Here is a 15,575-nt window from a genome sequence, read left to right as displayed (position 1 = left end):
ATTAAAAATCTATCAATTTTCTGAAGTATGTTTCAGCTGTATGAACTGCTTATATATATATATATATATATATATATATATATATATATATATATATATATATATATATATAAACAAAACATCGTGGTATATATATATATATATATATAATATATATATATATATATATATATATATATATATATATATATATATATATATAAAGGATTATAATTTGGTAAGATTACGACGATCATCAAACATACATTTCAAGATATTTCAATTCCAAAATAATTCCACCAGCTAAACAGCATCTGATAAACTGTACATTAATCAATGCTCAGACAATCTCGGTGTACATCTATCCAATTGTGAGACAAACTCACGAAATACACCTTTGTTAGTTTCAACTCACTTTAATCTTCACGCCTAACATAAATCTCTATATGCTAGCAAAAAAAGATTAAAACAATCTCTTCAGATATCGATTCATAGCAAAGGATTAATTATCCCTAAAAGGAGGAAAATAACATCATGAACGTACAAAACAGCAAATAAAACATTCTTCTACAATCATTTCGATATAACAATCATACTGATTATTTGTGAGTTTTTACATTGAAAATAAGACGATATCGACAATTTTATAGAGCATCTGCACACTAAATAAAACAACTTAAGGTTCAATATTACCAAAAGTACAAAAATACAATCTTGAAAAGTCGTAGAAAGTACTTGCATAAAAACATAGTCAACTCTTACTTTGCTCACCTCCTGTGAAACATAACATGACGTTTCATGTTTAGTGGCCCTGAACAAGTGAAATTTAGAGGTTATTACCCAATATCGCCTGTTCCTGTGTTGTATCAGCATGAGTGTCATTTGTGCTGCGTCAGACACGAGTAGAAGTCGAGTGCCTGACGCAGCAACGTGACAAATTACTCGAATGCCGATAGGATGCAGGAACTGGCGATATTGCGTAATATCCGATTTATAATATACCCATGACCAAATCTTTGCAAATTACCGATATAACCTTAAATTTACGGGATTTACATTTATGTCGCCTTGCGCATAAACATTGGAATATTTGTGCAAACAGTCTTCATTCATGAACTAGGCCAATAAGCTTACGACGTTTTCACTGAAGTCTACACCACGCGCGACAAATCCTCCATATCGCAATGAACACCATAAGAAAAGACTCAAAAATAGTCGTTTCAACTTTTTATGATTCGGTATATTATTAGTTACAATCGCTACCGATCAAAAAACTTTCCTCTGATTTAATCTCTCCCGATTCCGATGGCGCTCGTGCGGAGCAGGGCGGCCATTTCGTCTGTTTACGCTGATAGTTGCCACGCAACTGGTTCACTACCTGTTCGAAGGTAGACCGTGCCGTGCGAACGGTAGAATATTTGCTAGAACTTTAATTTAATAACCAGGGGATAACATCGCAAGATTCAACTTTGTATTCCCGTACTTAACTACCCGAAATATACTTGTTCCTAAAAGCCCTTCAATTTTGTGTGTAGGCAACATCGCATCGCAGTCTGAGCGCTGCAGCCATTTTGTTTTTTCACTTTGTTTATTGTTGTTCGGGAACACTCCAAAACTGACAAAGTTTTTACCTTGCTTATCTCGACGTTTGCCGTAAAATATCGAGGCGCATATTTTACTGTAAATATTATCAGGAAGGAGTGATATGGGCATGGGCATATGAAATGTTGATTGTCATAGGTTCAAGGTTACTTACAATAATGTGTGAAACAGGATCTCAACAAAACGTGAAGTGAAACACCAACCATGCAGCAATGTGCTTTAAACTTCGGTACATAATCTGATAATACATGAAGTTTTACTTCTATTAATAAGTGACCAGCACTAAGGTAAAAATAATTAAGTCGAATTATCATAATTACTTCTTAAAAGCGAACATAAAGAGATATTTTAGTCTTATAATGATAAGTCATACCACCACATACGTACATACACATATAGTCTCCCCCTCTGTCCCTCTCTCGCCCTCGCTCCGCATTCCCCTCTCTCTTTCTCCTTCTCTCTCTCCCCCTCTCTCCCGCTTTCTCCCTGCCTCTCTCCCTTTTCACTCACTTTCCAAACCCCATCTCTCTCAAACTCTCAAACTTTCTCAAGCCCTCTCTCTCAAACTCTCGAACTCTCAAACTCTCTGAAACCCTCTCTCTTAAACTCTTGAACTCTCAAACTCTCTCAAATTCTCTCAAAACTCGCTCCCGACAATGAGACAAAGGACGATCACGTAGTTCATAATCTTACAACCGAATTGTCATCCCATTCCATGATGGCTACAACTTTCTAATCATTCGTACCAGCCACTGTTTCTCCTCGGTGTATGTAGACATGAACCGTCTCACTACCGTCACTCACAAACTATGTTAGCATCTTTAAGCGTTTCCGCTTATCAGACAGTGTACACACATACTGACATAAAACATTAAGTTAGTTACCAGAGACAACACACATGCCGACTGATTATTTTTATACGACGGTATGCATCATGCTAGTGTAAAAAGAAATCCTTTCTTCAAAAGCCATGGCTATAATTGCATATCTTCTTAACAGACGTTCGCTGAAAGAAATAAGATGTTTACTTGTTCATCAAAATATAACTTCAAACATTAAAATATTTTTTCTTTTCTTCTATTAGAAATTGTTATCTGCATAAATGTGATCATAGGTGAAAATGATGATTACAACACCCATGTACAACATTTTCCTAAATGTGTAAAAGCAACATTCACCTTGACTTCTTAATCTGCATATTAATTCATAACATCACTTATTTCGATGGCATTAGTTTACTATTCATGTACTATCTATGTGCAGTTAACTGAATATACTTATTGTACTTACTGTTACTGTTGGAATTTTCCTGTAATTTTTCAACTTCCATATCTTGTTTGGCATACTTATAATCTGCACGCCTGCGTGTAATGTTCAAAATGAAAAACGTAAGTCTTCAAATTTATTTATATGCAATGACCTATTATAAATGTTTTTATTGCACATGACGTAATTATGACTCTGCACTACATTCTCATCTAAGTTAAAAAGTAAAAAGTAAAATAAAAAAATCTGTACAATGATATTTGACGTTTATGTTTTATGTTCTGTTAAACCAAGTTGTCTCCATTTAGGAAAATGTCAGAAATTACACAATATGTATAGGATAAAGCCCGAGTACGAGGGCTCTTCTGGTATATAAAGTCCAACCCAACGATAAAATGTCGAGGCCGCAGGCCGAGACATTTTATAGTAGGGTTGGACTTTATATACCAGAAGAGCCCGAGTACGAGGGTTTTATCCGACTTAAAAACTATCGCCCCTAACTGATATATTTTCGTTTTCAATGTGTTTACGTCGACCGTCCCCTTTGTCAATGTAACATGTTTAGGATATGAATTAAAACTTTTATTTGTGAAATAGCCTTCCAATGTAATGGAACATCCTATAACTGCCCTAGGGCACATTATATAAAACCCTAGGGCACAGCAGATTTTGTGTTGCAGCTGGTTTTCGCCATGTTACCAAATTTGAATATTAAAATGTACCAGATGTCTACAGAATATGACATGTTCACTTTTGATTGGACAGTACTTTACTACGGCGCTGTCATTCGTAACTGGAATTTGGTGACCAAGGCTTTATGAGTAAATAAAACACCCTGAATTGAGCACTCTGATTGGTCAATCAACAGTAGATAGTTTTTAAATATATATATATATATATATATATATATATATATATATATATATATATATATATATATATAAATTTACACAAAATTACTTCAAGTACAAAGTAATAATATCTGTTACTTAAGTTTCATGCATCCTGCATCCTACTGATGATTGCAGGATACATGAAACTTAAGTAACATATATTATTACTTTGTACTTGAAGATAACACTCTTCTTTAGCATCGAGAACTGTAATTTCCCACGAGAACATCTATATACTTCGATATATATATATATATATATATATATATATATATATATATATATATATATATATATATATATATATATATATATATATATTCATATAATGCATACAACGTTTTTCATTTACCTTGGTTGATTTCGTCTTGACCTCACGTAGAGCACAATCGCAATAATCGATAATACAACAACGAGAACAACAAGAACGATTACAATGGTGACGATCATGTTTGTGTTATTGGATACCACCTCGGATGATTTCGGTGTGACTGAGAGAGAGAGAGAGAGAGAGAGAGAGAGAGAGAGAGAGAGAGAGAGAGAGAGAGAGAGAGAGAGGGGGGGGGAGAGAGAGAAAGAGAGAGAGAGATTAGTCTTTTTTGTCATTAAATTGTTAAACCTTTCATTTCTTCCGAACTCTGCTAAACGTAACTGCAATGACAAGGAGGTAAATGTGCCTAAAGAATTGCTTGAGTCGAATTCAAATCAGTTATCTCAACTACTGCGCATGGTCATAAGGTAACATATGTCGAGATGCTAAGATAAAGAGATAAAGCAACCATGAAGCCAACATTTGTTACATGTGCAACCAAAAAATTCGAAGGACACTGTTGGCTGGCAAACAACAACAACGACAACAACAACAACAACAACAACAACAACAACAACAATAATAATAATAATAATAATAATAATAATAATAATAATAATAATAATAAAAGCAACAACAACTAAGCATTCGTTGGGTACTCTTGAAGGGTCGATGGTATGTTAAAGATCCATCAACTGTAACTCTCGTCATTTTTTAAATTGTGTTTGTTCTGTGTATCATCTGCAGTTTCTGGTGTGAATCCCTCAACCATAATATTTAGCTCATAAATATACCCTATATGAGTATAATCTGCATGTTATTGTTCAAATGCCAACGTGTCGATTGTCTTATTATCGAAAATTACAGCTAAGGTCCCTTTTAGCACCAATACACAAAATCATGCCTTTAATGATGGCAACATTTAACTCCGCTGCCAGTTGAACTCAAGAAATACCCATTGGAAGGAGTTAGACAATCATTAACAATGCAAGCGAGTAACTTCGCTCTCTGAACCGGCGGACAACAAAAATAGCTTCGCTCTTTGGTGAAACGAACCGACAGAGTCACAGAGGGAATTTTTGAATAAGGCATGTATCTTTTCACTGTTAAAGGGTATATTTATGAGCTAAATATTAGGAATAGACGATATTCCGCTGATTGCGAGATCTCGCGAGACTTAATACATGCCCGTAGAAACAGGTTTCCAGCTTAGTAATACAAGTCAAACTTTGTATGGAACTAGAAAAAGTGCAGAACTGAGCAAAGATTGCAACTTCATATATTTTATGCAGTGTTTAACGTAAATAGCGACTTGTCCTGTTTTACGCAGTTTGTCCTGTGTTGCGAGAACACGTCCACTGCGAACCACATATTCTCGCGATATCTCGGAATATCTCGCGCGGTTCTGAACATGGTCTATTTCTCCATGGTTAAGGAATTCAAACCAGAAACTGCAGATGACACACAGAACAAACAAAATTTGACCAATGACCAAAGTTACATCTGATAGAGCTTTAAAACACACGCCCTCATCGTTGCAATGTGTGGATTGCAAGATGCTTGAATCGAAAGCATAAAGAATGACTTCGATAAACCAGGCCTTTCTAAATCTAACTGCTAATTGCATGTTTGGATGAAATATGTATTCGTAGACAGAAATTATAAGACATGCGCAGTTAACCCCTTCAGCAGCCTGTACTAAGGCCAGAGACTGAGAGAAAGATATTGCTTCTCGGATAATTTTTGTGGCAAGCTAAAGAGGCGGCGAGCAAATTTTCTTTTATTTCTTCCCTTTTTACGATCTTGCAAAATAAAAAGATACAGCGTTACTGATAAAATCAAGATTTTAGAAACTGTCTACAATAAAAGAGGCATTACATACATAGGAAGTGTTGATGGCACAGGTTCTAAGCATTACCTCATTATGCTCCCTACCAAATACATTAAAATATGCGGAACGAAAATACCCTTAAAGTAATCTTTTTCACTTCCTCAAAGCAGGGTCTTCCGTTTGCGCTTTTTCATTTTACTTGACTCAGTTTTTCGCGTCTTTACGAGCACTAACATAATAATAACGCAGATATGTAATTTTGCCACAAATTTAAAGATAATCCAAACACGTTTTAGTATAAAAGCGGCGATTCGGAGTAACAATGTAATTACATATTTTTATAATCACCTCCAGTAGAAGCGAGGTCACAGCTCGGTCCTGAACACACTTTGGCAGTAGCGATACATTGACATGTACCGGTGGTGCTGTCACGAATACATTTGTCGGTGCATCTGCGGACGAACAACAGCAATACTTGTCTTAAAAATTTTCTGATTTATGTGTGTCCGATTTACTTTTGCACCTCACCAATTGTCTCGGCAAGATCTTAAGAAAAATTCATTTATATTCGAATGCTTCTGTCTATCCGTTTTCTTGTATGTCATTCCCTGTTTCCCTGAATGTGTGTGTATGTAAAGAATGTGTCTATGTGTGTGTGTGGATCTGTGTATGTATGTGTATGTGGATAGGTGGGTAGGTATGTAGCTAGGTCTATGCACGTACGTATGTATGTATGTATGTATGTATGTATGTATGTATGTATGTATGTATGTATGTATGTATGTATGTATTAGAGCATAGAGACATATGTTCATGAGCATATTGGTGTCTTCGTATTTTAATTATATCAAATTTTGCACAATGTTAATATTTATGTATCATACTCAACACAACTTTACTATTTCCATTAAAATATTTGTCAACTGAGTATCAATCGTGTTTAGTGTCTTAATATAAAATTTTAATGTTCAATGAATTTTCCATTTTAATAGAGTGTACTTACGTTTCGGGACACTTGCAAGTTTCAGGTTTATCGTCGGGGCATCTTTGACCAGGGGGACAGGAACACGCACCAGTCACGTGATTGCATGTTTCATTTTTATTGCAATCACATACATTGGTGCAGTTGTATCCATGGAAACCAGACGGGCATTTCTGATCACATTTGTCACCCTTCCATCCGGCCGCACAATTACAGTTTTTATCTCGTTTCATACACTTGTCGCCATTAATGCAATGGGAACATTTTACTTGGCAGTAATTCAAATCGATACCGTAAACGGATTTAAAATCAAACTCGGTATCGCACACGGTACACTGCGGGCCCTTCCAGCCTTCTGCACACTCACAAGAGTTCGGGTCTTCAGTTCCACAGCGAGCTCCGTTGTAACACTCACAACGACTTGTGCAGTCATTACCGTAGAAACCAGGTTTACATATACACTTGCCGTCTGAGCGTCGACACTCTGAATTTTCCGGGCATGCGCACTCTCCTGTACAGTCGTCGCCGTAGAAACCAGGCTCGCATTTGCAGCCTTCGTATTGGTCACAAACAGCATGTTCATGGCACTTGCACTGCTTGTCACACAAGCGGCCATGGTAACCCGGAGGGCACGTACAACTGATCATTGAACCGTCCCAGTTGCAAGTGGCCCCGTTTTTGCAGGGACACTCTTTGGAACAGAGTTTGCCGTAATACCGGTCCTGACAAATGCACGTACCGTCTGTCTTGTTGCATTTTGCATTGCTCTCACATATGCAGGGATAATCACATGTATTACCGTAGAAGCCGTCTGCACATTCTGCATGAATAAATCAATGAAGAACATATAATTGAATGCAAGAAGGTATGAATGCAAAATCTTGACTCAAATTGGTGATAATGGCAAATATGCAATGTTTCCGTGTGAAAGATGTTTGGGTGCAAGGAAAGGCCGATTTGGGTCAAGCGGACTATACTCAACACGTCTATTTAAATTCATCAGTTCAGGCAGCGTTCACCAAAAAACGGTTGGGGTGGAAGAAATCGAAAATTTTGGCCGTAGTAGAGGGGGGAATTGTAAAATTTTGCTCTGCCTGTAGGGGGATCTGACATTTTTTGATTCCCTTTCACGTTTTACATTTCCTAATTCCAAGTTTTTGTAGGTAATTCAATGAAAAATAAATACCATTTTCATATCATCCAATTGTTGTAATGCTGTAATAGTTTGACAGAATGTAGAACCATTCTGTCACATTTCATGACTTTTATCTCGAAAAATCTGAACATGTATGGTTTGTCGTAAAAAAACCTTAAGCTTAGTAACCGGGCAGAAGCTGTAACTGTTGATGATTTTTGCGATATTTCTATTCAATATATCAACTACAGTTTCTTGCTGTGTCCCTACAGCAGGCTGAAACACACAATATTTAGTTTGTCAAAAAACTCTGTATTATATATATATATATATATATATATATATATATATATATATATATATATATATATATATATATATAAACAGATTACTTCAAGTACAAAGTAATGAAATCTATTACTTAAGTTTCATGCATCTTGCAATCCTCAGATAAAAGTGAAAGGATTACTAGTTCGACACCTTACACGTATGATTAGGACAAACTATTCTATTTGTAGGTGGTGTTAAAATTCGATAAATAATATTTGTTTTGGTGGCGACATTTTGAAACCAACTCAGGTGCCCTTTTTAGGATAGTTACGATTCCGAATAAAGCAAGACAATTTGTTGGTTTCACAAATTAACCTACAAATACAACACCAATGTTTATCGAACAGGGAAAACTATGCAGACCTAGCAAAGTCGTTTGTAACGACATTCGAGACACAGTAAGCAGGAGATGGTCAATATGTCCATAGCAGCCAATTTCAACCAACCAGGTTCAAGAACCTTGGGAAAGGTGCGAAAAGCGTGGGATAGATATATTGACGAGATAAACATTGAAAACAGCAGGATTAAGGGGGCGCTGTACCGAACAATGCATATTTTGCTCAATAATCACTGTTTTGCAAATATTCATTCAATGTTAGTGAATTTGTTCACCAAAGATTACATTATTGGTTGGTTTCACCTTTTAGCGTGTCAAGCAGTCGTAAGTGACGTGATGAAGAAATATTGATTATGCAAATATATGCAAATCACCCGATTTCCTGGCTTCTTCCTTCTCCCAATTTCAAGATTTCCAAAGAATGAAACTCCACTGTGGCTGGGTCAATTTTTTGAAATTTTCACATTATGTTCTTTAAATGCTACAAACATAAAAATCGACTTTTTGTTTGGCAATGAAGTCCTTACATTTTGACTAGGTATTTTAATTTTGCTAACCATGTTTTAATTACTATTTTAAGTGACAATCTTTCAACCCATGCCATTTTAGAATGAGATAGATAATACAAAATAAAATAGTCGTTTTTCTACATATACTTTTCTTTCAAGTGAAGTATTACATTTCAGAAAATAGCGTCAAGTTTTGAGTTAAATTAATTTTTATCAGTAATACCAAAATTGAGGTTTCCCCCGAAATATACATCAACTTCATCCTTCGAGTGAACTACTGTTAAAACAATAAACTTTTGAGTCTCGGCGTTTTGAAAATATAAAGTGTGAGGGGGTTTCCTTGTCATCTTTGGTAAGAAATATTGCTGTGAAAAAAAACCGTGTTGGCAACATGCAGGCAAGTTAGATGAAAATACTCAATTCTGCTTTTTTGTGATATACTGATATTATGGAAGCGATACTGCCTGCCAGGATAGGTGTTAAAGCTGTGCATCAAACATATATTTATTCATTCGATGTTTACATGTCTATAAATACTGAATCTATAATATCAATTTAAATTCACCCAGCATACTCAAGCAGTGAGATGCAACAACGTTACGGCAAGCATTTCGGATTCACTCTTACGTAAATAATGACAGCTCCCCAATCCTGACGTTTTACAACACTGCGTGCATCCGTTTGCAGTGATGTCGACTTTTTTATATCCTCTGCATAATGTTATATTTAAAAAAATATAGAAACATTTATCCTCTGCAAGGTTACGAAAAAAAGTGTAAATTTTTCTCACTTCTGTTAAAGGTGAAAGGACAAATCTTTGAAGGCTCAGCTAGCTTGTTTGACAGTGAATTATATCAGTATGATATTCCAAGGCTGACATTAGAGAACTTACCAACACAGGGAGACGAAATATTCATTGGATCTTCTTGAACGTAACCATCGCAACAACGATATGCCCTGGAAGCGGAAAGTATTGTTTGTTAAGGATGTACGATCGGTAAAATTATAAGTAATGTCATTTCTCTAAATTGTCGATTTTTGGATTCTCCTTTGTAAGTATTATCAAAATGTGTGATAAAATATAGGGGTCACCGCGCTCGTTTTTGAGATACATGACCATGAATTTTGCCATTTATGAGAGAAAATGCTGAGTCAGCATTTTTTCACCAATGCATTTTCTATGGACGAAATAATTCAATGCTGTTTATCTTAAAAGTTAGCGCGGTGACCATATCATTTTATTTGATCACTATTATTTATTTCTCTAGACTGAGCTTTGTGCAAATTTTCATGAAAATGACAATAGTAGAAATTGATTTTCCAGCAAATTTCAATGTAATCCTATGGGAAGTGACAAATTCCACGCGCGCGTACCGCTCGTACATCCTTAAGCATATATAATGTACTTTATTTTGACGACCTAATTATGTCGAAAGAAAACAATCTTGACTACACCATGCACGAATTCAACTACGTTACCTCTAACATATTCACGTACACCTGTTGGGGCTCTATATATTCAATTGTCCTAAATTGTGTGGGCAGACCTATTCACGTGACCCACAGTTTTGGAGGAATGCCGGATCGAAAACCAAGTAAATATTCATGCGCCGCCTGCCTTTCGAATGAAATCATGTATGATGATGTATTCAGTTTAAGGTAGAACACGCCTCGGGAACAGACATGCGGATATAATTCTTTTCTGATCTACCACTTAACTTATGAGGCTCATTTTTAAAGCTCTTGGAGTAAGAAAATTTCTGCGATCGTAGTTTTTCGAAAATTTATTTTCCCCCGTAGAGTTTACACAGGTATAGCAGCCATATTGAATTTTAAATATCGGGATTTTTATCGGGATTTTTTTAAGGTAATGTGTTTGTCTAGTACCGAGCTTTGCACTGTGACCCCTGTTTTTTATGGTTGATTTGGTAAGAGAATCGTTGAAAGTTTCATCAAGGAATGTTTGAGCAAAAGTGGAAGTCTTTGCTTTTGAGGCGCATACTACCTCAAGTGAAGAGTTGAAATAGTTTTTCCATGATAAATATCACGTCAGTCACATTTTGACAAGATATGACATGATGAAAATACAAAGCTTTGAGCATGAAATATAGGAATATGGTACTTTTGATGCTCATTCATTACGCCGATACTGCTAACTTAACGTTAGCGTGACGTCAGTTTCCGATATTTGCAGTGTTTGAACAGAACACTAGGAGAGCAAATAAAATGTGTCACAAATTTGAACAGAGGTCGATCATAAACTTTTGGACAATAATTAACAATTTCAATTTCAATTAACAATTTCAAGCCTGGTTTATTACTTTATTCTTCGTGGATTCAAAAAAATGCTTTTCAGAAGTTGAATTTTAAAACACGGCGAACAGCGTCGCTGCTTTATTGTCGAAATACATGACATTGACGAGAGTGTAACTACCTCCTTAAGTTGGTGCTGGATGTACATGGTAGCAGTGGCGCCATTGACAAAAGTCAGCACTGGTCGGACACTTAGACAAAGAGCTCACCAAGCTTGGCAAACCATGTGTATCGTTAGAGTGAACACAGGTATCTCAAATATTCAGAGAAAACACAGGTGCATATAAATGGTGAGGTCCACGAAATGGCGGTTTAGCAGATAGTCTGGACATCACAGGAAAAAGCCACTATATCCAGACATCGGGGTAAAATAGGTAAAGTGTGGTTTTTACTCTCGAAAATCCTTAAAAAACAATCAGGGATGCGAATAGTACCATCATCGACGGCCGCCACAATAGACCAGACATTCGTCTATGGTTTACACTTGAACATGGTTAATTTTTAATTTCATGGATTACCGTGAAAATAGGTCGGCCGCCATCTGATAAACCACTATGAAGACAACTTAAGTAGTGATTTTAGTGGACTAAGTGTCTTTTAAAATCCTTAATTTTGAAATATCAATGAAAATGCAACATATAACACTGTTCTAGATACTCACCACGATCCACCTCCGGTTGGGGGCTGAAACCACTTGCAGGTGTGTGGACTGTCTGGAAGAGCACGGCCGGGCTGAGCATCTGAAAGGCCACAAAATACCGTCAAGACAAGGAGAGCTATTGTAATAAGAAACATTTTCATATTTTCAAATAGAGTGGGACACTTTTGAGAAGTCGTTCTACAGGGAGAGGCGATTGAAAATCAGCTTCTCTGCACTGTCGGCCCCGCGAGTGTATTTCTTCCGGGTTAAAGTCCATATGACATCATGCATTCAGAGTTAACCCATTACCTGTCCGGGGATGTTGGGTGTTCAATGGGAGGAATCAGCAAAGCCACAAATATTTTCAAGTGAGGCTACACTTTGCAGTGTAGCCTGGGTGGGAAAAGATTGTCGAATTTTAAAAAGTGCATATCTGTGTTTTGACCACCCTCTCAAGATCTACTGGGCCATCCCTTACAACACTGCTTTGTCCATGTCACGAGGCTCGCTGTGTTGACTCGGTATCAAACGTACGACTTGCAAGGATACAAAACTGAAACAAACAATTCGTTTATTGCATTGTCCTGTTCTCCTAAGATAAATAAGTGGGTCATCCAACAATGCACGTAGGATTTTCTTTTAATGTTACCACCAACCCGTTTCAAAAGTTTGGATAAGAATTGTACTTAAATGGTCAATCAAAGTTGCAGAGACAGAGAGAACAAGTGACGTGGATACTTAGAGTGAAATATGGGCAACAAAAGTTTCACAAATTTCATAGCTTGCATTTCAATAGTTTGGGAAGCGTTATTGAACAATCAAACGGATGCCAGAATGACGTCAGCAGGAAATGAGTGAATATTGTGGCTTATTTCAGTATAAGAATTAATAATACGAAATAAGTGGATGTAGATTGACTTAAAAACGAGATATGTGTACAAAAATGACAGACTTTGTCTCAAAGTAAGATAAATTCTGTGTACTATGCACTTGTCAGTGATTGTGACTGTGTAATAAATTATTTAAGTAGAGAGCTAGGGACGACAACGAATGGCAGCTGTGCTGTATGTGTCCAGCTTGCTGTTCAAATATCACCGTACTTGCCTCGTGTTGACAAGACTTGATTAAGACAAATCTACACTTGCCTCACTCTGTGAAAAGCAAAATAGCACCGAAAATGAAGAAAGTGTAAGAGCCATTTATTGTTTTACAGTTCCTTCACTTCCCATATGGTGATAAATTCTGCTTTGTGTGATTCATCACAGTATCATATCAAACGATTGCAGCTACTTCGCTGCAGGTCATCGTAATTTTTTTCTTTTTAATGCGTTCCAGTTTCTATTGCCTCACATACCCCTAAATAGACAAATAAGCAATACGTTCTTGCACGAAAACATACACAACTAATTGGAATATCTCGGTTACATAGCAGGATCGTTACGGCGGGATTATAGGTGTACTTTGGCCAACGAAAAAACAATGAATAATTTAATCGAGTTTCGATATGAGTTGCAACACGAGTCATCGACGACGTATCGGGGTATTTCCACTTACAGTCCACCCACCACACACAAGCACCGTGGGGCTATCGTTACTGCTCGGTGAGTCAATGAAAACCATCACAGACAATGGTTGGGGGAGGGGGTCCAAAAACCGAGAGAAGCTACACGGGAATTCCCAAGTGTAAAATTCTGACACAATCATGATGTCATAGTTGGAAACCAGCACTTATTCAGTACATCATTGTGGTAATTTTAGAAATTATGCGGGTTGTTTTGAAATATCCATTCAATAAACACTAGATTACCGCCTGCGTGGTTTTTTTTTTCATTAAAAATAAACCTTTGTAGGGCCAGCTTTGCAATCAACCTGACATTCAAATCGTAATCTGAAAATAAAGTGTCTCATCAGCAAGAAGTGCTACCTTACCGATTTGCAAGTATTCACTTTTTCGGGCCGCTCTTACGGATATAAGACTTTCAAATCATGGAAAATTGTTATCTGTTTTTCGATTTTCCCGTTTATTTTTTGTTTTCGTCGGAGTTTACGATCAGCATTAACAAAGCCGATCATTCGGATAATTTCATGATGAAATTTCCCCATCTGGGCCTCCCTCAAATTACAATAATCTCATCGTATTAAAATGGGTTTCTTTACAAATTAATCCGGAACGTCAAAAGTATCCATGTTTACTAGCTTCCTCTCGACTCAAACTTAGTCCAAATCGGAAAGTTTGCAATTATAATATCCAACTTTTAACCCTTTCACCCCCAGTTCCCTGTTTACAGGTCTAACTTTACCATAGAAAACAATTGATTTGGGACAAACCATGGTGGTGAAAGGGTTAAATCTCTTGTAAAATACACCTTCAAAACATCCGAGTATATTCTCCGAGTGATTTCAGCTTTGCTCAGTGCAGCTGTGCCTCCAGTAGAATCCTATCAGTAGGCTTTGATCACCCCATTTAACATCATGGTTTGTTCCAAACCCCATGTTATCAATTGTGATTTTGGACCAGTTTACTGGAAATTGGGATGAAAACTTTTTGAGTATTGCAAATTAAATGTGTTCTTCAGAGTCGTTAAAAATGATAAAGTCAATCCGACCACGATTACCAAATCGTTGAACATGAACACTGATGGTCTTATGAATGAATTTAATCTCGCAATCAAGTCATATTCAGATCACTTTTAGAATCTACTTCGATTCCTTATGACGTCATCAGATTGTAAATCATACATTAGAGAATTGCAAAACAGTCGCGTTTCTTTAATGCCAAATTATTTTTTTCTACTCAAAAATATTTGTTTATATCACTCAGACCGAAACAATACATTTATAAGGTCTTTGTGCCATCGAAACAAGGATGTAAAAACAACAAAAAACAGCGTATATGAGTCACTGTCTAAATAGAATCAACCTAATTTGCTAGTGATAACAATCGCCGACGATAATCATTTGTTTACTGACCAAATATAGCCTATGTTTCGTGTAATAGCTGTTAAAACACACGAACGAGAGATGTTATCCAGTGGCATGCAATACACTGTTTGCACATAGCAGGAAAAGTCAGCAGGGTACGTGGTCTGATACTATTGTCTGTAGCATTCGGTGTGGACATTTTGTGACAACGTGGGAATTGACTCTTCTTCGACGGTTTAGCAAATCACGGGTTCAGAACATGATTTACGTGTACGCAAGGTAAAATTACTCATACAGTAGGATTCCATGGTTTTGTGTCGACAAATCTCAGAAATACATCGCAATTCGGGAAGTTTAATCAAACCCTTCGACTCTTTACAGGAAGTTGGTCGAATAAAATATTTGTTCAGTGATTTCCTTCATATATAGGCCATTCATGTGTTAGTGAGGAGTTAAGTAAACACCGAGATCCGAAACATGGATGATCGTTGTAAATTATTAACAGTCGTTGAGAGAACAAGGTCGA

General features: G+C 36.6%; 1 protein-coding gene across 1 annotated transcript; it reads right to left on the bottom strand.

The window, feature by feature from the left end:
• Window positions 1–1,580: 1,580 nt before the first annotated feature.
• LOC139128036 (multiple epidermal growth factor-like domains protein 10) lies at window positions 1,581–12,587 on the bottom strand. The gene is made up of 7 exons (XM_070693902.1): window positions 12,149–12,587; window positions 10,067–10,131; window positions 6,885–7,683; window positions 6,230–6,333; window positions 4,093–4,231; window positions 2,872–2,942; window positions 1,581–2,587 (listed from the first exon to the last, which is right to left on the bottom strand). The coding sequence occupies exons 1-7, from the start codon at window positions 12,286–12,288 to the stop codon at window positions 2,574–2,576; spliced, it is 1,332 nt and encodes a 443-aa protein (XP_070550003.1). The 5' UTR covers window positions 12,289–12,587; the 3' UTR covers window positions 1,581–2,573.
• Between the last annotated feature and the right edge of the window lie 2,988 nt (window positions 12,588–15,575).

The sequence above is a fragment of the Ptychodera flava genome, unplaced genomic scaffold, assembly GCF_041260155.1.
Source record: "Ptychodera flava strain L36383 unplaced genomic scaffold, AS_Pfla_20210202 Scaffold_41__1_contigs__length_1339820_pilon, whole genome shotgun sequence".
In the NCBI taxonomy this organism is placed as follows: Eukaryota; Metazoa; Hemichordata; class Enteropneusta; family Ptychoderidae; genus Ptychodera; species Ptychodera flava.
The sequence above is the reverse complement of the archived record's forward strand: the minus strand, read 5'-3'. Positions and strand labels throughout refer to the sequence as shown.